At 42.6% G+C, this 24,792-nt stretch overlaps 1 protein-coding gene across 11 annotated transcripts in view; it reads right to left on the bottom strand.

Moving 5' to 3' along the window:
- The window catches only part of OSBPL10 (oxysterol binding protein like 10), a 321,796-nt gene that overhangs the window by 192,665 nt on the left and 104,339 nt on the right, over positions 1-24,792 (bottom strand). For all 11 annotated transcript variants that reach the window (XM_067005845.1, XM_067005851.1, XM_067005844.1 and 8 more), the window contains one exon: positions 16,701-16,780. In XM_067005845.1, coding sequence (XP_066861946.1) covers positions 16,701-16,780 — 80 coding nt within the window. The remainder of the gene's footprint in view (positions 1-16,700; positions 16,781-24,792) is intronic.

Below are 24,792 nucleotides of genomic sequence, written 5' to 3'. Positions count from 1 at the left end.
AAGCAAACAGCTCAAGGTCAAGGCCCACAGTAGCACCACCAGAACACCCACCCTAACCCACCACCCCGTCTCCTGACTCTCAGAGCTGAGCTGCCCCCGCTCACGGGCTGTGTCTGCACATCATCCCGATACGTGAGATGAGGGGAAACTAACAACATGATGATTCACATGGGCTTCAAAAGCCAGCAAATCAAAGCAGCCATCTGAGGTCGGTAGCTGAAGCTGTGGCAAGTCTTCATGAGAGCCCGCATGCCCCAACCAAAAAAGATAAAAATAAATAAATTAAAATAAAGAGAGACCTCCTCAAGTTTGGCTGTTCTGGACTGTGTATCCACTGGGGGAAAGAATATTTATGGCTTCAAAATGTGCAGAAACCCCTGTGCCCTGGGAGCCTAGACCACACTGTCCCAAGGGAGACATGAAGGGGAGCTGATGAGTAAATGCGTCCCTCACCCCCCTCCTCAGTTCTTGGGGCCCCATTTACCTTTGATGACCAGGGGTGAGGGGGCAGGGGAGGGCCTCCCTCTGCCTTGGCCCACAGTGGGAAGAGGCAGGAAGATGTGCCACCAGGGGTCCTCAAGGCGGCCAAGTGGCCACAGCCCATCAGGAGGCCCAGAGCCCGCAGCCAGTGCCCAGCACGGCTCACACACAGGCCGTCAAGCTTCAGCCTCCAGCAAACATTCTGTCTTTTCTCTGTCCATCAGTGCAGCGCAGTGCGTGGGGGAAATTAAACTTCAGAAACACGTGCCAGGTGCCACTGCCTCTTCTCAGATTTGTGCAGAATCCTGGCTAAGGGGGTCCAAGGCTGCAAAGTGTGGGGTCCCCTTCATTTTACGGCTGGGCCGGGGGACCGGCTCGGTGGAGGAAGACAGCGAGTGCATCCTTGCTCCGCTGCTAACACCTCTCTCAGTTCCTCGCTGCATCCCTCACGGGGTAGGGGCCGGGGAGAGCAGCCCAGGAATCTCAAGACGTGATAGATGAGCTGTCTCACACCTGACAAAAGAGAGCAAGGCCTCTCCCAAAAGCAAAGGCTCAAGTGCACAGCAGCCCCACTGGCCTGGCTGCTCCCTGTCCACTGAAGCAGTTTCCCAGCAGCCCCGGGTCCAAAAGAGGCTCAGATGAAGAAGCAAAGGTGTGGGGATGGCTTCTGGTCTCACCTCTGTCATGTCCTAGCCCTGGAGCCACTGGACCTTCCTGAGCCTCAGTTTCCTCATCTGTGAAATGGAGATGACATCTACCTTATACGACGCAATAGTTCTCAGCTAGGGGTGATGCCCCCACCCCAAACCCCCCTCTCCCACCAAGAAGCATTTGCAGAGTCTGGAGAGATTTTTGGGAGTTAAACTGATGGTGAGGGTGCTTCTAGCCTCTAGTGGGTGGAGGCCTGGGATGCTGCTGAGTGTCCTATGACGCTCAGGACACCCCTCACAGCGAAGAATGATGCAGCCAAAGGTGGCAACAATGCCGAGGGTGAGAAACCCTGGTACCACGTGATTTGCACGGAAGGAACTTAGCAACTACAGGGCACCACTTATCACTGTTATTATGAGGGAAGAACACGTTCTTGTGGCATCTGAACAAACTATTTCCATGGGACAAAAACAGTTTCCTGTTGTCATTCTTGCTTTTTACCTCAATACATGATGAGGATCTAGGAACCTCGAGCTTCTATGCTATAAGCTGTAAAGGAGAGAGCACCAGGGAGAGTCTAATGCACATGGTAGGTGGTTAATAAATGCCTGATATCTAGTGCACAAAGGAAATAGCTTTGGAATCCAAAGAGGTATGCAGGCCTGCCAAGTAGCACGGTTGAAGGGGGATAAAAGGAAGATGCCATAAAGAGAAGCTGCCAAGTAGATGAACGAAAAAGAAATACCTTAAATACAGGTATCAGCATCGGCAAACTTTTCCAGCTGCCGACCTGGCCAAGGAGAGTTCAGAGGGAAGAGATCCTGAAGGTGGATGCCAACCTACTAAGGAAACTCAGGGTTCACTGAAAATGTCCCTGTGTCCTAACTCCAGTGAGCTTCATGATAACCTCTCCAGATGGGTGTCAAGGAATCTGTGGGGGGCTTTAAAAGCAGCTAAGAGTATAGGACTTCCCTGGCGGTGCAGTAGTTAAGACTCCGTGCTTCCACTGCAGGGGGCACAGGTTCAATCCCTGGTCGGGGAACTAAGATCCTGCATGCCCCACAGTGTGGCCAGAAAAAAAACCAGCTAAGAGTAGGAGATGATGAGGGTAAAGTTTGTGGTAGAGAAATAGGATCATCAAACCTGCAGCACGGGCAAGAGAGGTTGGGGGTGTAGGTGCCTGGCAGAACCAAAAAACTACAGATCAGTGTTAGACAGTTACCTTGAGGACCCAAGTCCAGTGGGTGGGTGGGTAAATGGAGGGGTCCAGCCCAGAAGTGACTGCACTGATACTAACCCAAAACCACTCAATTAACTTTCCAAGTATTTTCATTTCCCTACATTAACACATTAAAGATCTATTACTTAAAAAACCTTTCTTCCCTTCTTGGGCTGAGAAGTATCCACTTTCTTCTTCCACATTTCAAGAAGCACCCCGTGTTCTGTTCCTAGGTACCAGAGACAAGTAAAACTTCTCTGCTCACCCTGCCAGCCCAATTCCTGCAGCAGGGGTCCCAGACACGGCGAGGCAGCCTCGTCCACTGGCTTCAGGGTATCAGAGACCTGGGTTCAAAATCCAGCCCTTTATCAGATATGTGACCCAAGGGACTGATTTATAATCTCCAGGGTTTTGTTATCCTTGTTCTCTTTTAGGAAACTAAAACGACCTTGTAAGCATCTTTTAAGGAATAAATGAAATAATGTCTATTAAAGTACTTACCACTGTGCCTAGCATTTTGATCAGTTGTGATAGCTACTGGCATAATAATTTTATATATTACAATGGTGATATAAAATATTGTTATTGAAATAGACTCACAGACTTAGAGAACGAATTTATGGTTACTTGGGGGGAAGGGTGGTGGGGAAGGATAGTTAGGGAGTTTGGGATTGACATGTACACGCTACTATATTTTAAATGGAGGGCTTCCCTGGTGGCACAGTGGTTAAGAATCCACCTGCCAATGCAGAGGACACGGGTTTGAGCCCTGGTCTGGGAAGATCCCACATGCCGTGGAGCAACTAAGCCCGTGTGCCACAACTACTGAGCCTGCACACTAGAGCCCGCGAGCCACAACTACTGAGCCCGTGTGCCACAACTACTGAAGCCCGCGTGCCTAGAGCCTGTGCTCCACAACAAGAGAAGCCACCGCAATGAGAAGCCCGTGCACTGCAATGAAGAGTAGCCCCCGCTCGCTGCAACTGGAGAAAGCCCACGTGCAGCAACAAAGACCCAACGCAGCCAAAAGTAAATAAATTTATATTTTAAAAAATAATTAAAAAAATAAAATGGATAACCAACAAGGACCTACTGTATAGCACAGGGAACTCTGCTCAATAATCTGTAATAACCTAAATGGGAAAAGAATCTGAAAAAGAATAGATGCATGTATATGTATAACTGAATCACTTTGCTATACACCTGAAACTAACACTAATTGCTAATCAACTATACTCCAATATAAAATAAAAAGTTAAAAAAATAAAATAAAATATCATTATCATTGGTCATCCACAACCTTCTTTCATGGTATGTAAATTATATCTCAATAGGGCTTCCCTGGTGGCGCAGTGGTTGAGAATCCCCCTGCCGATGCAGGAGACACGGGTTCGTGCCCTGGTCCGGGAAGATCCCACATGCCGCGGAGCAACTAAGCCCGTGAGCCATGGCCGCTAGGCCTGCGCGTCCGGAGCCTGTGCTCCGCAACGGGAGAGGCCACAACAGTGAGAGGCCCGCATACCGCAAAAAAAAAAAAAAAAAAAAATTATATCTCAATAAAAAAATTTTTTTTTAAGATAAATGCCAAAGTTACACATAGAAGGAGCTAAAGAGGTTGCCCACCGTCAGCTGGGGGTAGTTTATCACTGGCTTGCCCCCCCCTCTTTTCTAAGTCTCCATCACCCATAACTCATCATCCTCCCCGCTCTTCAAAGCCCAGTATTCTAACCGGTTCTCCATATTAGCCTGACTGCAATGACCCTATCATGCCTCCTTTCCCCAAATTATCTTTAATTCTCAGAAAACCACCAAGCTCCTTGGTAGCTAGTCTCAGCTAGAAAACAGCAAGTGAAAAATTACTTTCTTTTAAAGTCATACTAATATTAAAAATAAAAGAAAAAAGGAATGACAAATGGGACTTCCCTGGGGGTTTAATAGATTAAGACTCTGCGTTTCTACTGCAGGGGACATGGGTTCCATCCCCAGTTGGGAAAAGAAGATCCCACATGCCATACAGCACAGCCAAGAAAAAAAGAATGAAAAAGTCGTACTAATATATAAGATTTATAGAAAATTTCTCCCAAGGAACATATGGTTTTTTTTAAGAATAGGATCTTGTTTTCAAAAGTGTTAGACTATACCTGATTTTTTAAAATTTTTTACAGGGAAATAATTTCAAACTTAAAGTTGCACACAACAAAAGAAAAACTCCTGTGTACCCTTTAGTCAGTTTCACCAATTAACCATTTTATCCCATTTATCATTTGTTCCCTCTCTTTTCTCTCCCCAGTACACGGGTGCACGCACGTGCACATATGTGTGCACACACACGTGTAATTATAAGACATATTAAAAATTTTTCCTAAACCATTTGAGTGAGGGTTACATGCATCATGGCCTTTTGCCCTTAAATATTAACTACTTCAGGGTGTCTTTCCTAAAAACAAGGATATTTCCTTACATAACCACAAAACATTTATCAGCTACCTTTATCTAACCCACGATCCATTATCTAATTTTGTCAATACAGACTCAAATCCAGTTTAAGGTCAGGTATTGTATTGAGTTGTCATGTCTCTAGGCTCATTTAATCTGGAATATTTCCACAGCCTTCTTGATCTTTCAAGATATTGACATTTTTAAAGAATACAACAGGGCTTCCCTGGTGGTGCAGTGGTTGAGAGTCTGCCTGCCAATGCAGGAGACACGGGTTCGTGCGCCGGTCCGGGAAGATCCCACATGCCGCGGAGCGGCTGGGCCTGTGAGCCATGGCCGCTGAGCCTGCGCATCCGGAACCTGTGCTCCACAACGGGAGAGGCCACTGCAGTGAGAGGCCCGTGTACCGCAAAAAAAAAAAAAAAAAAAAAACAACATACATGGGATATATTTTTGAGTAGGAATACCTTAAAATCTTCAATTGTTTTCTAGTCTCTGACCTTGTTATTTCTTCTAGAACTTATGGCTACCTGACAGTACCTATCTGTTGACTGTCTTCCCGGAAAAAGTGTAAGCTCCATGTAGCCACTCTCCATGGAATAACCATGTCCCCAGAGCCAGAATGTCATGGCACCCAAGCACTCAGGGTTTGTTGAATACTCTTCCCAAGTTGGCCTCCTTCTAAACTTCTCTCCCAATGTCAGCAAAACAGTGACCAGACCGTGAACAGCTGACCCCAACTGTATGCCTGGATTCTCCTGTCCTTAGTGTGTTCATTCACACTTGCCTACGATGAAGTGTAGGAAATGTCCTCAGACCAAGACTTGTTTATCCTGCCTCCAATCAAAACTTCTCAAAGAGGCCTCACAATATAAAACCATCCACCAATATTCTAGACAGAAATAGCAACTCAACTACTTATTCTAGAACAAAGCCATATGTATATATATATATTATATATATATATACACACACAGATAAAAGGTGGAATAAATGAGTTCAACTGAATCAAAACTGTACCCTTATTTTTTCCTAAAAAATTTTTAAAATCTGAAGGTCCCCTTGGCCTAAGATCATCCTCCTTGGTAGCACTAATACTTCCCTTTTGGGCAAGGCAGGCAGCCTAATTTTAAAATTGTGCTTGAGAATGTAAGCAAAATTGTTGCACTTTATTAAGGCAATAAAAACTCCCCAAACTATCATTTTAATAAACACTGTTTTTAAATTGTGTTTTATTTAGTTAATTTGATGGTGTGTTTCAGAGAGTGATGTTTTACACTTAGTTTTAAGTACCCAAAAGGTAATTATCTGTGAAAAATTCTAGAAGAAAAATGGCACTGTGCTCAATATAACATGAAAGTAAAATTGCCCAACAACAGAAAACAGGAAGATGGAGCCAAGAAGAATAAATCCTCCGATGGGCTTGTCCAGATTTACTTACTGGGAGTGTTTAGGAAGCTCAAACCCATCGTATGAGATTCCCCCAAAGACTTGACACTTAGGAACACAGACAGGACCCTGTGATGCTCAGTTTCTCCACCTGGGGCACTTTTTACCTAAGGGTCTCAGTGGGAGATGAACATCTTGCTTTTTTTTTTTTTTTAATTTATTTATTTATTTATGGCTGCGTTGGGTCTTTGTTGCTGCAGGGGGGCTTTCTCTAGTTGCAGCAAGCGGAGGCTACTCTTCGTTGCTGTGTGTGGGCTTCTCACTGCGGTAGCTTCTCTTATTGTGCAGCATGGACTCTAGGTGCATGGGCTTCAGTAGTTGTGGCACGAGGGCTCAGTAGTTGTGGCTCGTGGGCTCTAGAGCTCAGGCTCCATAGCTATAGTGCGTGGGCTTAGTTGCTCCGAGGCATGTGGTATGTTCCTGGACCAGGGCTCGAACCCATGCCCCCTGCATTGGCAGGCGGATTCTCAACCACTGCACCACCAGGGAAGTCCCAAATATCTTGGTTTTTACCCAACAATTTGGGTAAAGAAATAAAACACATTTAAAATATTAAATCAGGCTAGTATATTGTACAGTAAGAAGGATGAGCTGGATTTTTTTGAGACACAGGCAATTTCTAAAAATGTTGTCAGGTAGGCAGCACAAACCCCCTTCAATCTCCAGTGGAGAAGCTCTGCTCACAGAACCCCACACCCAGATGCAGGCTCCCTGCTCCTCAGCCAATTGCCCCAGCACCGAAGGCTTCAGCCAAAGAAGAGGGAGCCACATTCACACTTCATCACTGTTCACTGTTCGATTCAAATCTGGGGCGGGAGGGGAAGGAACACTTCCCCCAAAGAGCATTAAACTCTAAACACCCCAAACCGTATCAAGTAAAATCAATTCTGAGAAACGAGACTAGAAGCCTCACCTGAATTGGCAGGAATCTAGAATTATTGCATATCTTTAAGGACATTTGGTTTTAAGACCTTCAAGGAGACACTATAAAGAGAAGCAGGTTAATCAGTGACTGGGGAAGAGCTTCTGTCTGCAGATAAAGGGCCAACTTGACAGTAGCCTGAGAGAGCACAGCACTTTGCCAAACAGCCTCAGAGATGCTTTTTAAAAAGGAAAAATTTTACAAAGTTAAATGTTAACCATTTGAATAACTACTGTATATGTATATGTCAATGCACAACATGAAAATTTCAAAAAGTATCAAAGGGTACACCTAAATCCCTACTTTCTTTCAACTCTAAATCCCCAGTTTCCCCCTTCCCTCCCAGGGGCAACCACTGTTACAAGGCCCTTATGTTTCCTTCCAAAGACTGTGTGTGTTGTGTATCTCTATTTGCTCTGTTTGTTGTTTGTTTTGACTGGTTGACTGGTTCCACAATGGTACACCTTCTCCACCCTGTTTTCCACTTAAATTTTCCATCTATTTTAATGTTGGCTATTTAAACAGGTAAAAAATTTCTCTTCTGGGAATTCCCTGGCAATCCAGTGGATAGGACTTGGCGCTTTCACTGCCGTGGACCCGGGTTCAATCTCTGGTTGGGGAACTAATATCCCGCAAGCTGTGTGGTGCACCCAGAAAAAAAAATTTCTCTTCTGATTATCTTAGAGACTCATTTATCAGAAATACCCCGTGTCGCAAGCCGTGCATACAGTCTTGGGCAGTCTGGTCCTGGCCTTTTCCCAGGGAGATTACCTCATGAGGCCCAACTTGGCAGGGTCCTCCTGCCAGCCCAGCACCCCTTAAGGAAACTAACTCAACATCTGGCTCTACAGTAAGAGCGTGACAGACGTTAACTCACTGAAACCTCACCACAACCCACAGTTCGATCTTCACATCGGTAACTGTTATCCCCCTTTCATAGATGAGGCACTGAGGCTCAGAGAGTAACTTGTCCCAAGTGGCACTAGAGGACGGGTTGTGAAGCAGGTGGCAGGCCACCCCACAGCCTCAGAAAATGAGACTGGAATCACTGGCCACAAGACCACACAATATGAAAAACGCCAAATTGGTTCAGTCGGGATTATTCTTAAACTTTCTGATGCATGGGGAATATAATCCTTTGGGCCGTCTAGCCTATGTTGTCGGGGAAAGAGTAATTACAACCAGGTTTTGGAGGAGGTTCTTAGCCTCTAGTCCTGAGTGATCCATCTTCAGGTGGAACCCAGCTCTACAACCAAGTTACCTGTCAACATAGATGTTCTGGCAGAGTTGGAAGAGTTCGTGCTATAAAAAGAACTGATGGGGCTTCCCTGGTGGCGCAGTGGTTGAGAGTCCGCCTACCGATGCAGGGGACACGGGTTCGTGCCCTGGTCTGGGAGGATCCCACATGCCGCGGAGCGGCTGGGCCCATGAGCTATGGCTGCTGAGCCTGTGCGTCCGGAGCCTGTGCTCCACAACGGGAGAGGCCACAGCAGTGAGAGGCCCGTGTACCACAAAAAAAAAAAAAAAAAAAAAAGAACTGATGTTTGTGAAGTAATTAATGTCATTTCATCCTAAAAACCATCCTGTATGGTTGATGCCAATAATTTTGCCCCATTTACAGAGGTTAAGAGAGATTAAGTTACTCTAGACAATAAGACTAGTTAGTTGCTGTGAGTGGTCCAGGCACAGCCAGAAACCAGGTCCTTTGACTCCAATACCCACTCCGTTACACCAGATGTCCCATTTGTCCTCATAATTTTTGCTTATGTCAAAAAAGATGAGAAAACTGAAGAGACAAGCCACAGAATGGGAGAAAATATCTGTAAACCATGTATCTGGTAAGTGTCTAGTACCCAGAATATATCAAGAACTCTCACAATTCAACAATTAAAAATAAATAAATAAATGACAAAGGATTTAAGTAGACATTTTTCCAAAGAAGATACATGAATGGCCAATAAGAACATGAAGAGATGCCCCAAATCATTAGTCACTAGGGAAATGCAAATCGAAACCACAATGAGATACAACTTCAATCCCACTAGGATGGCTATAATCAAAAACTGACAAGATCAAGTGTTAACAAAGATGCAGGAAAACTGGAACCCTCATTTATTGAGCATGTAAAATGGCGCAGCTACTTTGGAGAAGAGCAGCTCCTCCAAAAGTTAAACAGAGTTACCATGTGACCCAGCAATTCCACTCCTAGGTATATACCCGAAAGGAATGAGAAAATACATTCACACAAAAACTTGTGCACAAATGTTCATAGCATCATTCACAATAACAAAAAAGTGAAAGTAAGCCGAATACCCATCAACTGATGAATGGATAAAAAAAGGTGGCATATCATGGGGACTTCCCTGGCAGTCCAGTGGTTAGGACTCCATGCTTCCACTGCAGGAGGCATGGGTTCGATCCCTGGTCAGGGAACTAAGATGCTGCACGGCCAAGGGAAAAAAAAAAAAAAAAAAGTGGCATATCCATACAATGGGATTATCCAGCCATAAAAAGGAATGAGGTACTGATTCATGCTACAACATGGAGGAAGCTTGGAAACATTATGCTAAGTGAAATCAGCCAGGCACAAAAGATCACATACTTAAATATTCCATTTACATGAAATGTCCAGAATAGGCAACTTCTCAGAGACAGTGGTTTAGGGTTGGCAGGGGTTGGGAGAGGAGGTGGGTGAGGGATGAGGAGGGACTGCTGATGGGCACAGGAGGAGTTTCTCTCAAGGGTGATCGAAGATTCTGGGACAAGACAGTGCTGATGGTTGCACAACTTTGTGACTACACTAAAAACCACTGAATTGTACACTTTTAAAGGGTAAATACTATGGTATGTGAATTGTATCTCAAATCTTTTTTTTTTTTTTTTTTGCGGTACGCGGGCCTCTCACCGTTGTGGCCTCTCCCATCACGGAGCACGGGCTCCGGACGTGCAGGCTCAGCGGCCATGGCTCACGGGCCTAGCTGCTCCGCGGCATGTGGGATCTTCCCGTACCGGGGCGCAAACCCGTGTCCTCTGCATCGGCAGGCGGACTCCCAACCACTGCGCCACCAGGGAAACCCCTCAAATCCTTTTAAAGAGATGGCAGCCCTTGCTAGCTATGCGGGCATGGGCAGGCATATTACTTATTCTTTCCATCCTCACCTATAAAACGCAGTCATCAATTATACTCCAATAAACATGTTAAAAAGCCAACCAAACAAACAAAAAATGCAGTCATAGTTGTACCTGCCTCGTAGGGCTGTTGTGAGCCACACCTAAGATCATCCAAAAAAAGTACCTCTCTTAGTATCTGCCATATAGAAATGTGTTGATAGAGGCCATTTATTATTATTTCCCTTCCCCAAAATGTGTTCCTTTTGATTGCTATTTTCTTCAATTAAAAAAATAAAGTCAAGATACATTTTGTTTGCAATTACTCCTGATTGATTTTTGGCTGCAGGAAGCTCAGAGCTCTCTCTACATGGAAAGAATCCTCAAGTACTTGATCTAATATAAAATACAATAGTATTCAACGAAAATTAAAATATGGTAACTTGGGTATAGTTTAGGGAACCCAAATCCAGCACCACTACCACTACTAATACTACTGTTACTAACACACACAGGAAGGAGTGAGGAAGAGGAAGCAGGGCTGACATTTATTGCTTCAAATGCTTTATACCCCTTGCGACTTGTCATGACAGTGGCAGGTATGGAGGAGACAGCTATGATTTCCCCACAGTCCTGGGCGTAAGGACACGGTCAGCCTTGAGGGCTGACACGTGTGCACACACACACCATGAAAAGTGCTGCCATACAGGTGTGTGCTGGTATAAATGGGAGCACAGGAGAGCAGATCCACTCTGAGCAGGCAGGTCGGGAAGGCATCACAGAACTCCACGAGCCTTGAAGACCACATGGGTCTTCGCCCCAGGAAGGACGGAGAGGGAGAGGCACTCCTAGCCCAGAAAACAGCACAAAGGCAGGAAAAGTACACAGTGTGCCGTGTGTCTGGAGCACTGGGTGCCCGAGAGTGAAGGTAGAGAAACCAGACCTGGCATGTAAGGGGCAGCCATCGCCAAGGTAAAGCTCTGGACTTTGTCTTAGGAAGCAGGTGCTAGCAAAGGTTGTGTGAGCCAGGGAACAGCCCCACTTCACAAAAGCTCGAACTAGCTTTTCCAGTAAGCAGCCTTGAGGTGGCCTCTGAAAATGGTTTGCTTTTCACTTGACCCAGAAAACCTCACAAAATCATGCAGAACAAGAGGTTCAAATCTTCATGTTCATTCTGAGAACACTCGTGAAACTGCCCAGGCCATAGAAGGTATGCACATCCAAAAAGCTACCGAGTGTCTGCAGGATGTCCCTTTATAGAAGCGATGGGTACCATTCCATCATTCCAGTGGTGAAGTTAGTAGGTGTGCTCAGGCCAAACAGTGGGGCTGGATGCACGGTCGATGGCCCCAAAAGAGTGCTGAATTTTTACTGCACATGCTCAAAAATGCAGAGAGTGATGCTGATCTTTAGGGCCTAGATGTAGATCCCCTAATCAGTGAGCACATTCAGGTGAATACAGCTCCCAAAATGCGGCTCAGGACTTAGCAGAGCCCATGGTCCAATCAACCTGTGCATGAGCTCTCCCGGCCACACTGAGACGATCTTCACTGAAAAAGAGCAGATTGCCCCTAAGTCAGGAAAGGAGGTTGCACAGAAGAAAAAGATACCCCAGAAGAAGCTGAAGAAACAAAAACGTATGGCCCAAGAATAAACTCTGCAAAAAAAAAAAAAAAAAATGCAAATAAAAGTTTTTAAAAAACACCTCAAACTAGTTTTCTTGGCAAACAGCTACAGTGCAGTAAGCATGTAGGAGAATCTGACCACATGAGAACACCAGTTCCTAACTTCAGACAAGTAAGGTCAGGGTCCCTGTTGCACAGATGAGGCCATGGGAGAAGTGAGAGTGAACAGGATGTACAACGCCAAGGCTGTGGCATAGACTAGAACTCCTCACCGGAAGGATGCAGGGGAAGCCCAGAAGGAAGGACAGAGGGGTGGGAAGCACCAGCCAACCTTTTCAGATTTAAAGAAAGCAAAACACCGTCCATGGTGCAAGAGGAGATTAAACCGGACACTGGCAAGTCCCTCCTTAGAAACCATGAAGCCGTAATGGAAGCTTTATCAGCACTTTCCAACAGAACCTTCTGTGATGATGGAAGGTGTTCTAACCCTGTGCTGTCCAGTACGGCAGGCATCAGCCAAGCATGGCCCCTGAGTGCCTGAAATGTGGCTAAGCATGACCGAGAACATGAATTTTCAAATTTAATTTCAAATAATTTCAGTTTGGACAGCCTCACGTGCCCCAAGGCCTCCATATTGGACCACACAGTTTTAGGACCTACCTCTTGTCCTATTCCTTATAGCTACTGTTTTTAGACACATGGAACGGAGGGAGTTTGGGATCCCTCCCCACTTTTTAATCATTCCATTACTTCTGAGCTATTCCAAACTGTTCTGAGGGGCCTCAAATTTGTTTAGTCATAAAAGAGAGGTATTCGACGTCATTTGTTAGATGACTCCCCAAATTCTTATCATTCACTCAGTGAGGTACCAGAAGTGCCCCCACTAGGTGAATAAAACCAGGGACTGTTTTGAGAGAATCAGCCCACATGTTTTCATTATTACAATATTCTGGTACGTGCTTCTGTGAGGATGGTGGGATGCGGTAGGGTCAGGACTGGATGACATCTGAAGTCCCTCACAACCACGTGGTTTCAGATTCCACAGACGCCACTGGGTTAGTCCCAGTGGCAGGTGCTTCCCTGCTGTGATGCCGTGAAGCCAAGACAGCTAAGCACCTCTCCAAAGCCGTCTGGCTCACACCCCAGGGCGGCAGACAGTCAGGAAAGCTGTAGTCATTCATCATCAGAAACCGAGTTTCCTGGGAGAACCAATTAAACCAGCAGCTACACATCTCCTTACTCTTCACACAAGGCATAACACACAGCCTGATAGAATTCCCCACCCATACCTCCCCACAACAGATAAGCCTTCTGATTCCCAGAAATAGTCCACACACCCCCATGCTTGTATGGAAGACTGGAAGGATGGACCCCACGTGGGGTCCCGTGACCTCTTTCTGTTGATTATTTCTCTACACAGACAAGGCTCTGGAAGGATGCACACTCAAATAGTATTATCAGAGATTAAGTCTGGGGCTGGGATTTGGGGTGATTTTTTTTTCCTTCTTTATACTTTCCTATCTTCTGAATGTTTTGCAGTGCGTATAGGTAATATTCGCAATTTTTTTAAAACAATGCTACTTCCATTACAGGAAAAAAAATGCCTTGTGAATTCACAACAGGAGTTATATCTGTGGTGGGGATGGGGGCGCCAGTCAGAAAGGAGGCAGCTGAGCCGAAAGGGGGCCCTGGGCGCCCCCACAGAGTTTGAACTCCACTGCCTCTCTCCCCATCGTGGGGTTGGCTGGAGACTTAACCTCCAGAGGCAGCGATAATCACCCCCTCCTGTCACACGTTCATCCTTTAGGGCCTGAAAGGCAGGGGAGAAGGTACTAACACCCAATTAGCATCCGAAGAGACTTAGCAGAAGTAGACTTAGAAGTAGAAGAGACTTCATGAACTTAGTATATGAGTCAACCCCACAAGCAAATCCACCTTTCATGTTCTATTCTATAACCCAGTACTTCCACTGGTATAGATTCATATATATACACACCTAGAGGTACCAGAATATGTGTGTCCAAAGATGTTTATTATAGCATCATGTATAACCACCACAATCAAATTAAATGTCTGTCAGTGAAGGACTCAAATAAAGCACTGACATCCACCCCTCAGAACAGCATCTGGTCATCCTAACAGGAGTGTAGTAGATCCAGATGTCCAACAGGGAAAAATCTCCAAGATACATTAATAAGTGTAAAAAAACCAAAGGACAGAACAGTGTGCGTGATACGATCCACTTATGTAAAAAACAAATGTAGAGCTACAGATACATACACTAACGCACACCTAAATTTACTAGGCTGATGCACCAAAGAGCAGTCATCTCCAATGAGCACCTATGGCAACAGGTGAAGATATGTCCTTTTTATTTGATCCCCTTCTGTTCTATTTTGTAAAAAGTAAAACAATACATATAAAAAGAAAACAATTTTATACTGCCCTGCCTGGGTGTTTATAAAATACTGATGTAATGTCCAGAACTCCTACTATAATTCCTGGAAAATAAACCAGGCCAGAGGGAAAAAAGCTTTAGAAGTGGGGCCCTACCCATATATCCGGAAAAAACTATAATTCAAAAAGACATGTGCACCCCTATGTTCATAGCAGCACTTTTCACAATAGCCAAGACATGGAAACAACCTAAGTGTCCATCAACAGATGAATGGATAAAGATGATGTGGTACATATATACAATGGAATACTACTCAGCCATAAAAAAGAATGAACCAATGCCATGTGCAGCAACATGGATGGACCTAGAGATGATCATACTAAATGAAGTAAATCAGAAAAAGAAAGACAGGGGCTTCCCTGGTGGCGTAGTGGTTGAGAGTCCACCTGCCGATGCAGGGGACGCGGGTTTGTGCCCCAGTCCAGGAGGATCCCACATGCCGCGGAACTGCTGGGCCCGTGAGCCATGGCCGCTGGGCCTGCGCATCCGGAGCCTGTGCTCCGCAACTGGAGAGGCCACAACAGTGAGAGGCCCGCATACCGCAAAAAAAAAGAAAAGAAAAAGAAAGACAAATACCATATGATATCACTTATATGTGGAATCTAAAATACGACATAAATGAACTTATCTAGAAAACAGAAGCAGACTCAGAGACACAGAGAATAGACTTGTGGTTGCCAAGGGGGAGGGGGTGGGAGAGGAGGGATGGATTGGGAGTTTGGGATTAGCAGATGCAAACTGATATACACAGAATGGATAAACAACAAGGTCCTACTGTAGAGCACAGGGAACTATATCCAATATCCTGGGATAAACCATCATGGAAAAGAATATGAAAAAGAATGTATACATATGTATAACTGAGTCACTTTGCTATACAGGACAAATTACCACAACACTGTAAATCAACTAGACTTCAATAAAATAAATTTTTTTAAAAATGAAGTGGGGCTCTACCTATGATTAAAGACCACATTTGGAGCAAGTCAAGAGGGGCATTACAGTGAGTGCAACTGTCGTAAGCGAGTCAAGGAGAGAAGATGTCTCCAGATAGAAAAAAATAAACAAAATCATTGTGAAGAAATCATTTCAGGTTGTATTTGGAAGCAGAACAGGGAGGTATAACTAAGCAAGACATTTCCATGTCCTCCCTGAGCAAGACAGCAGACAGGTTACAGTAAATGGAAGCCTAAGAAGTCTGAAGTATGTGTCTTCCTATCAGATACATGGAATACAGAAAAAGAATGCAAATGGATATTGTAACTAAATTTGAACTAATGACATAAAAGGGGTAGCCCTTAGAACGTTAATTCGTTAATTTTAACAAATATTTATTGCCCTGAATAAATTCATTGGTCAATTATTTCCTATACAATTTTTCAATTGAAGTACAGTTGGTTTACAATATTGTGTTCATTTCAGGTGTACAGAGAAGTGATTCAGTTGTGCGTTTTTTTCAGATTATAATCCATTATAGATTATTAAAATACAAGACAGACATTGACTGTAATTCCTTGTGCTACACAGCAAATCCTTGTTACTTATCTATTTTACGTATAGTAGTTTGTATCTGTCAACCCCATACACTTAATTTATCCCTCCCCCCCCCATCCACCTGGGCAACCACAAGTTTGTTTTCTATGTCTGTGAGTTTATTTCCATTCTGTATATGCATTCATTTGTATTATTTTTTTAGATTCTACATATAAGTGATAACAAATAGTATTTGGCTTTCTCTGTCTGACTTATTTATTTCCTGTTTTTAAGGATAGGATATCCTCCAAATAATCCATGAAAATGCCACCTGCTATCTCCTATCCCCTGCGCATTTGTACCAAGATCTCAGACTGAATCCTGAGGAGAAGCTAATTCATACATGGATGCCAAACTACCTGAGAACTTTCTGACACACTTAGATGCAGAAGCACCTTACAGAGCGCTTCGTCAAGCTGGGGTCTCGTTCTATTTAAGGGTCTGTGACAACAACAAGTCTCTGTGAACAGTAAATCTGACTCCTCTGCCGCCGCCACAGTGACACCATCTGCTCAAGCTTCTCCACAGACCAGTTACCAGCTGCCTAAATGGACAACACAGAAAGACATAGAAGTGTCTTTCCAGAATCAGTTCCAATAAAGTGTCTTCATGCCCCTTCACTCTACCTACAAGCAAATCCTGCCCCCTTTCTCTTGGCTTTAAATGTAAATGTCACAGGACAAGTATGAATTCCTCGATGGTGGAGATCTTTAAAGATACTATGGAAAACAGCTTCCCCCAAGAAGTCAATCACTGGGCTGAAGGCTGATCCCAGCAGATGCAACGCCCCCCCCTCCACCCCACCCTGCAGTGACTTACCTTAGAATTCATCTCCATGTGGTATTTGGCACAAGCTCGAAGCTGAGTCACCCAGAACTGTTTCTCTTTTGCATCAGCAGCTAAAATAGAGAAAGAAAGGCTTGGAGCAATTGAGCCAAAACACATCCAACCCATTTCTACATGCACCTGAGGGGTTGGGGGCCTGGGAATGAAGGAGTGAAAGGCAAATGCAAATGGTATTCATGTCAAAAATCTGATGACACCAAATCTCAATCAAAAATCTTTTTTTTTTTTAAGAAATTTAAAAAGTTTTCAGAAACTTAAAGGGATTTTCAGAATTCCATCTTCCTGGATGGAATCACTTGAACACATACAGATCAATTTCTCCAAAAGTAATCAATACACTTATATTCTTTCTCTTTTTTAAAATTTCTAACAGATTTTTTAACAGCTTTGAGATAGAATTTACATACATAAAATTCACCTGTTTTTAATATTAAGTGATTTCTAGTATATTTACAGAAGAGTACAACCATGACCATAATCTTGGTTTAGAATATTTTCAGTATCCCCCAAAGAATCTTCCACCCATCAGCAGTCACTTCCCACTTCTCTGTCCCCACCCCCTTTCCCATCCCTAGGCAACCACTAATCTGCTTTCTGTCTCATAGATTTGCCTATTCTAGACATTCCATATGAATGTTCCCATGCAGTATGTGGCTGCCTTCTTTTACTTAATGTTTTTCAGGTTCATCCACATTGTAGCATTTTTATTGTCCCTAACACGTTTTTTTAAATCTTTTTTCAACTTATAAATACCAACTCAGAAACTTCAAACAGAACAAAACTGAATAAAGTAAGTTTCTTGTCATTAGAAGGGGGTTAGAGGTGGAATTTCCTTTTCGGTGGGGCATTACCTAAGTGGCTGCAAATATGTTTTGTTAAAACACTTTGCTTTAACTGTGTAGTACACAGTGGGGGCACCTAATATAGTCCTATGACAGATGCTTAATGAAGGTTTCCCTGAAGAAGTGACAAAAAAACTCCCTCTTAAACCACATTAATAACTTAACTTAGGGCTTCCCTGGTGGCACAGTTTTTGAGAGTCCACCTGCCAATGCAGGAGACACAGGTTCATGCCCCGGTCTGGGAAGATCCCACATGGCGCAGAGCGTCTGGGCCCGTGAGCCATGGCTGCTGAGCCTGCGTGTCCGGAGACTGTGCTCCACAACAGGAGAGGCCACAACAGTGAGAGGCCCACGTAACCAAAAAAAAAAAAAAAAAAAAAACAAAAACTTAACTTATTCTGGAATGTCTGTTATGAGAACAATTTGGCCAATTTCTTAAACTCTTCTGAAAAAGTCATTTCTACTTCTTTAAAAAGCAGCAGGATGTCTGGGGCTGCCTCTAAGGTTTATTTACGGTGCGCACCTCAGGGGTGTACTGGTGCTGCCCCAGAGCTCATCACTTTTTCACTCCAAAAGACCCTGGACTAGAGATTCAATATGGGTTCCAATGGTCCTTTCTCTTCTCCTTCTGAGACCCTATAATGTGAATCTCCAGTGTCCCTGTCCCCACAGTGAGCCATAGCTGCCCCCCACCCACCTCCACAGGGGACCCTCCAACACAAACAGGCTCTTGGCACTCCAGCCAGATGTCAAGGCTGTGTCTCTGAGGTGGGAGAACCAACCTCAGGACACTGGTCCACAACAGACCTCCCAGGTACACGCAATATCAAACGGCGAAAATCTCCCAGAGATCTCCATCTCAACACCAAGACCCAGCTTCACTCAAGGACCATCAATGAACAGTGCTGGACACCCTATGCCCAACAAAGAGCAAGACAGGTCTACAGCCCCATCCATTAGCAGAGAGGTTGCCTAAAATCATAATAAGGCTACCAACATCCCCAAACACACCACCAGACGTGGACCTGCCCACCAGAAAGACAAGATCCAGCCTCATCCACCAGAACACAGGCACTAGTCCCCCCAACCAGGAAACCTACCCAACCCACTGAACCAACCTCAGCCACTGGGGACAGCCACCAAAAACAGAGAGAACTACGAACCTGCAGCCTGCAAAAAGGAGACCCCAAACACAGTAAGATAAGCAAAATGAGAAGACAGAAAAACACACAGCAGATGAAGGAGCAAGATAAAAACACACCAGACCTAACAAATGAAGAGGTCATAGCCAGTCTACCTGAAAAAGAATTCAGAATAATGATAGTAAAGATGATACAAAACCTTGGAAACAGAATAGACAAATTGCAAGAAACAGTTAACAAGGACCTAGAAGAAATAAAGGGAAGCAAGCAACGATGAGCAACACAATAAATGAAATGAAAAATACTCTAGGTGCGATCAATAGCAGAATGACTGAGGCAGAAGGATGGATAAGTGACCTGGAAGATAAAATAGTGGAAATAACTACTGCAGAGGAGAAGAAAGAAAAAAGAATGAAAAGAACTGAGGACAGTCTCAGAGACCTCTGGGACAACATTAAACACACCAACATTCGAATTATAGGGGTCCCAGAAGAAGAAGAGAAAAAGAAAGGGACTGAGAAAATATTTGAAGAGATTATAGTTGAAAACTTCCCTAATATAGGAAAGGAAATAGTCAATCAAGTCCAGGAAGCACAGAGAGTTCCATACAGGATAAACCAAAGGATAAACACGCCAAGACACATAATAATCAAACTGTCAAAAATTAAATACAAAGAAAACATATTAAAAGCAGCAAGGGAAAAACAACAAATAACACACAAAGGAATCCCCATAAGGTTAACATCTGATCTTTCAGCACAAACTCTACAAGCCAGAAGGGAATGGCAGGACATATTTAAAGGGATGAAGGAAAAAAACCTACAACCAAGATGACTCTACCCAGCAAGGATCTCATTCAGATTTGATGGAGAAATTAAAACCTTTACAGACAAGCAAAAGCTGAGAGTTCAGCACCACCAAACCAGTTTTACAACAAATGCTAAAGGAACTTCTGTAGGCAAGAAACACAAGAGAAGGAAAAGGCCTACAAGAACAACCCAAAACAGTTAAGTAAATGGTAATAGGAACATACATATCAATAATTACCTTAAATGTAAATGGATTAAATGCTCCCACCAAAAGACACAGACTGGCTGAATGGATATAAAAACAAGACCCATATATATGCTGTCTACAAGAGACGCACTTCAGACCTAGGGACACTTACAGACTGAAAGTGAGAGGATGGAAAAAGATATTCCATGCAAATGGAAATCAGAAGAAAGCTGGAGTAGCAATTCACACATCAGACAAAATAGACTTTAAAATAAAAACTATTACAAGAGACAAAGAAGGACACTACATAATGATCCAGGGATCGATCCATGAAGAAGATATAACAATTGTAAATATTTATGCACCCAACATAGGCGCACCTCAATACATAAGGCAAATACTAACAGCCATAAAAGGGGAAATCGACAGTAAAACAATCATAGTAGGGGACTTTAATACCCCACTTTCACCAATGGACAGATCATCCAAAATGAAAATAAATAAGGAAACACAAGCTTTAAATGATACACTATACAAGATGGACTTACTTGATATTTATAGGACATTCCATCCAAAAACAACAGGATACACAATTTTCTCAAGTGCTCATGGAACACTCTCCAGGATAGATCATATATTGGGTCACAAATCTAGCCTTGGCAAATTTAAGAAAACTGAAATCATATCAAGTATCTTTTCTGACCACAACGCTATGAGACTAGGTATCAATTACAGGAAAAGATCTGTAAAAAATACAAACACATGGAGGCTAAACAATACACTACTTAATAACGAAGTGATCACTGAAGAAATCAAAGAGGAAATCAAAAAATACTTAGAAACAAATGACAATGGAGACACGACGACCCAAAACCTATGGGATACAGCAAAAGCAGTTCTAAGAGGGAAGTTTATAGCAATATAATCATACCTTAAGAAACAGGAAACATCTCGAATAAACAACCTAACTTTGCACCTAAAGCAACTGGAGAAAGAAGAACAAAAAAACCCCAAATTTAGCAGAAGGAAAGAAATCATAAAGATCAGATCAGAAATAAATGAAAAAGAAATGAAGGAAACAATAGCAAAGATCAATAAAAGCAAAACCTGGTTCTTTGAGAAGATAAATAAAATTGATAAACCATTAGCCAGACTCATCAAGAAAAAAAGGGAAAAGACTCAAATCAATAGAATTAGAAATGAAAAAGGAGATGTAACAACTGACACTGCAGAAATACAAAAGATTATTAGACATTACTACAAGCAACTGTATGCCAATAAAATGGACAACCTGGAAGAAATGGACAAATTCTTAGAAATGCACAAGCTGCCGAGACTGAACCAGGAAGAAATAGAAAATAGGAACAGACCAATCACAAGCACTGAAATTGAAACTGTGATTAAAAATCTTCCAACAAACAAAAGCCCAGGACCAGATGGCTTCACAGGCGAATTCTATGAAACATTTAGAGAAGAGCTAACACCTATCCTTCTCAAACTCTTCCAAAAGATAGCAGAGGGAGGAACACTCCCAAACTCATTCTATGAGGCCACCATCACCCTGATACCAAAACCAGACAAAGACGTCACAAAGAAAGAAAACTACAGGCCAATATCACTGATGAACATAGATGCAAAAATCCTCAACAAAATACTAGCAAACAGAATCCAACAGCACATTAAAAGGATCATACACCATGATCAAGTGGGGTTTATTCCAGGAATGCAAGGATTCTTCAATATATACAAATCAATCAACGTGATACACCATATCAACAAACTGAAGGAGAAAAACCATATGATCATCTCAATAGATGCAGAGAAAGCTTTTGACAAAATTCAATACCCATTTATGATAAAAACCCTGCAGAAAGTAGGCATAGAGGGAACTTTCCTCAACATAATAAAGGCCATATATGACAAACCCACAGCCAGCATTGTTCTCAATGGTGAAAAACTGAAACCATTTCCACTAAGATCAGGAACAAGACAAGGTTGCCCACTCTCACCACTCTTATTCAACATAGTTTTGGAAGTTCTAGCCACAGCAATCAGAGAAGAAAAAGAAATAAAAGGAATCCAAATCGGAAAAGAAGAAGTAAACTGTCACTGTTTGCAGATGACATGATACTATACATAGAGAATCCTATGGTTGCTACCAGAAAACTACTAGAGCTAATCAATGAATTTGGTAAAGTAGCAGGATACAAAATTAATGCACAGAAATCTCTGGCATTCTTATACACTAATGATGAAAAATCTGAGAGTGAAATGAAGAAAACACTCCCATTTACCATTGCAACAAAAAGAATAAAATATCTAGGAATAAACCTACTGAAGGAGACAAAAGACTTGTATGCAGAAAACTATAAGACACTGATGAAAGAAATTAAAGATGATACAAATTGGTGGAGAAATATACCATGTTCTTGGATTGGAAGCATCAACATTGTGAAAATGGCTATACTACCCAAAGCAATCTACAGATTCAATGCAATCCCTATCAAATTACCACTGGCATTTTTTACAGAACTAGAACAAAATATTTCACAATTTGTATGGAAACACAAAAGACCCCGAATAGCCAAAGCAATCTTGAGAACGAAAAATGGAGCTGGAGGAATCAGGCTCCCTGACTTCAGACTATACTACAAGGCTACAGTAATCAAGACAGTATGGTACTGGCACAAAAACAGAAATATAGATCAATGGAACAGGATAGAAAGCCCAGAGATAAACCCACACACATATGGTCACCTTATCTTTGATAAAGGAGGGAAGGATACACAGTAGAGAAAAGACACCTTCTTCAATAAGTGGTGCTGGGAAAACTGGACAGCTACCTGTAAAAGTATGAAATTAGAACACTCCCTAACACCACACACAAAAATAAACTCAAAATGGGTTAAAGACCTAAATGTAAGGCCAGACACTATCAAACTCTTAGAGGAAAACATAGGCAGAACACTCTATGACATACATCACAGCAAGATCCTTTTTGACCCATCTCCTAGAGAAATGGAAATAAAAACAAAAATAAACAAATGGGATCTAATGAAACTTAAAAGCTTTTGCACAGCAAAGGATACCATAAACAAGACAACCCTCAGAATGGGAGAAAATAGTTGCAAATGAAGCAACTGACAAAGGATTAATTTCCAAAATTTATAAGCAACTCAGGCAGCTCAATAACAAAAAAACAAACAACCCAATCCAAAAATGGGCAGAAGAACTAAATAGACATTTCTCCAAAGAAGATATACAGATTGCCAGCAAACACATGAAAGAATGCTCAACATCATTAATCATTAGAGAAATGCAAATCAAAATTACAATGAGATATCATCTCACACCGGTCAGATTGGCCATCATCAAAAACTCTAGAAACAATAAATGCTGGAGAGGGTGTGGAGAAAAGGGAACCCTCCTGCACTGCTGGTGAGAATGTAAATTGATACAGCCACTATGGAGAACAGTATGGAGGTTCCTTAAAAAACTACAAATAGAACTACCATACAACCCCACAATCCCACTACTGGGCATATACCCTGAGAAAACCATAATTCAAAAAGAGTCATGTACCAAAATGTTCACTGCAGCTCTATTTATGATAGCCAGGACATGGAAGCAACCTAAGTGTCCATCAACAGATGAATGGATAAAGAAGATGTGGCACGTATATACAATGGAATATTACTCAGCCATAAAAAGAAATGAAACTGAGTTATTTGTAATGAGGTGGATAGACCTGGAGTCTGTCACACAGAGTGAAGTAAGTCAGAAGGAGAAAAACAAATACAGTATGCTAACACATATATATGGAATCTAAGAAAAAAAAATGTCATGAAGAGATTAGTGGTAGGATGGGAATAAAACACAGACCTACTAGAGCATGGACTTGAGGATATGGGGAGGGGGAAGGGTAAGCTGTGACGATGTGAGAGAGTGGCAGGGACATATACACACTACCAAATGTAAATTAGATAGCTAGTGGGAAGCTGCCGCATAGCACAGGGAGTTCACCTCTGTGCTTTGTGACCACCTAGAGGGGTGGGATAGGGAGGGTGGGAGGGAGGATGACGCAAGAGGGAAGAGATATGGAAACATATGTATAACTGATTCACTTTGTTGTAAAGGAGAAACTAACACACTATTGTAAAACAGTTATACTCAAATAAAGATCTTAACAATAATAATAATAATAAATTTTTTTTAAAAAGCAGCAGGGAAGAGAAAACATGATTATTTTTAATGCCTCTACCACATGTGGCTAAAAGGAGGATTAAAGTACAGTGTTTGAGGTCCCTTTGTTATCTATCAGAGTTGTAATGTGGAGTTATCACCCTCTACAAAATTAGCATTCAGTTAAATTACCATTTTAATATGTGTTCTCAAGGGTTCTTATTATGACTGAACAGAACAAGGTACAAAATGTTGACTTACAGAACCTCAAATGTCTCCCAAAGAGACATTACAGTACCAGTCACTTGCATAGTTACAATCAACCATCTACACCCTCGTGTCTCAAATATATAAAATTATTTTCTTAAAAGATCATGGAAACATAACAGGTTCTAATAAAATCCCAGTTAATTTAATTGCATAACTCACTGCATAAATATTTTAACAGAATATTTACTGCATAAATGTTGACTATGCAGAAAACAAAATGATTCCCCTAGAAATCTGTATCATTTACAAAAATGAGCCTGTCATCTGTCAATAAAACCCAACTTCAGCTTGAACTTCTGGTGAAGAAATCTGGAAGTGCAGACCAGCATAAGACTAGGTGAACCCTACTTCCAAAGAATAAAAGGATTCTGAAGAAACTAGTGCCATTTTCCTTAGGAACATGAAGAATTGCTGGTTTGCAACAGTACCCAAAGGCTCTGCACCAAAAACATTCCCAAAGCTGTGCATCTATTAACATCAAGATTCATCTCTACATGTAGCGAGATGTGAAATGAGAAAACCAATGCCCAGATTCTTTGGGATGGACCAAGGACCAGCCAGAAAGAGGCAGAAATGTGTCCTCCCTCTGCTGTAGTGGGTAAGTTTTAGCTAAATTTAGCCCTTGTGATTAGT

This window comes from Kogia breviceps, chromosome 10 (genome assembly GCF_026419965.1).
Source record: "Kogia breviceps isolate mKogBre1 chromosome 10, mKogBre1 haplotype 1, whole genome shotgun sequence".
Lineage (NCBI taxonomy): Eukaryota > Metazoa > Chordata > Mammalia > Artiodactyla > Physeteridae > Kogia > Kogia breviceps.
This window is presented reverse-complemented; position numbering and strand designations above follow the sequence as displayed.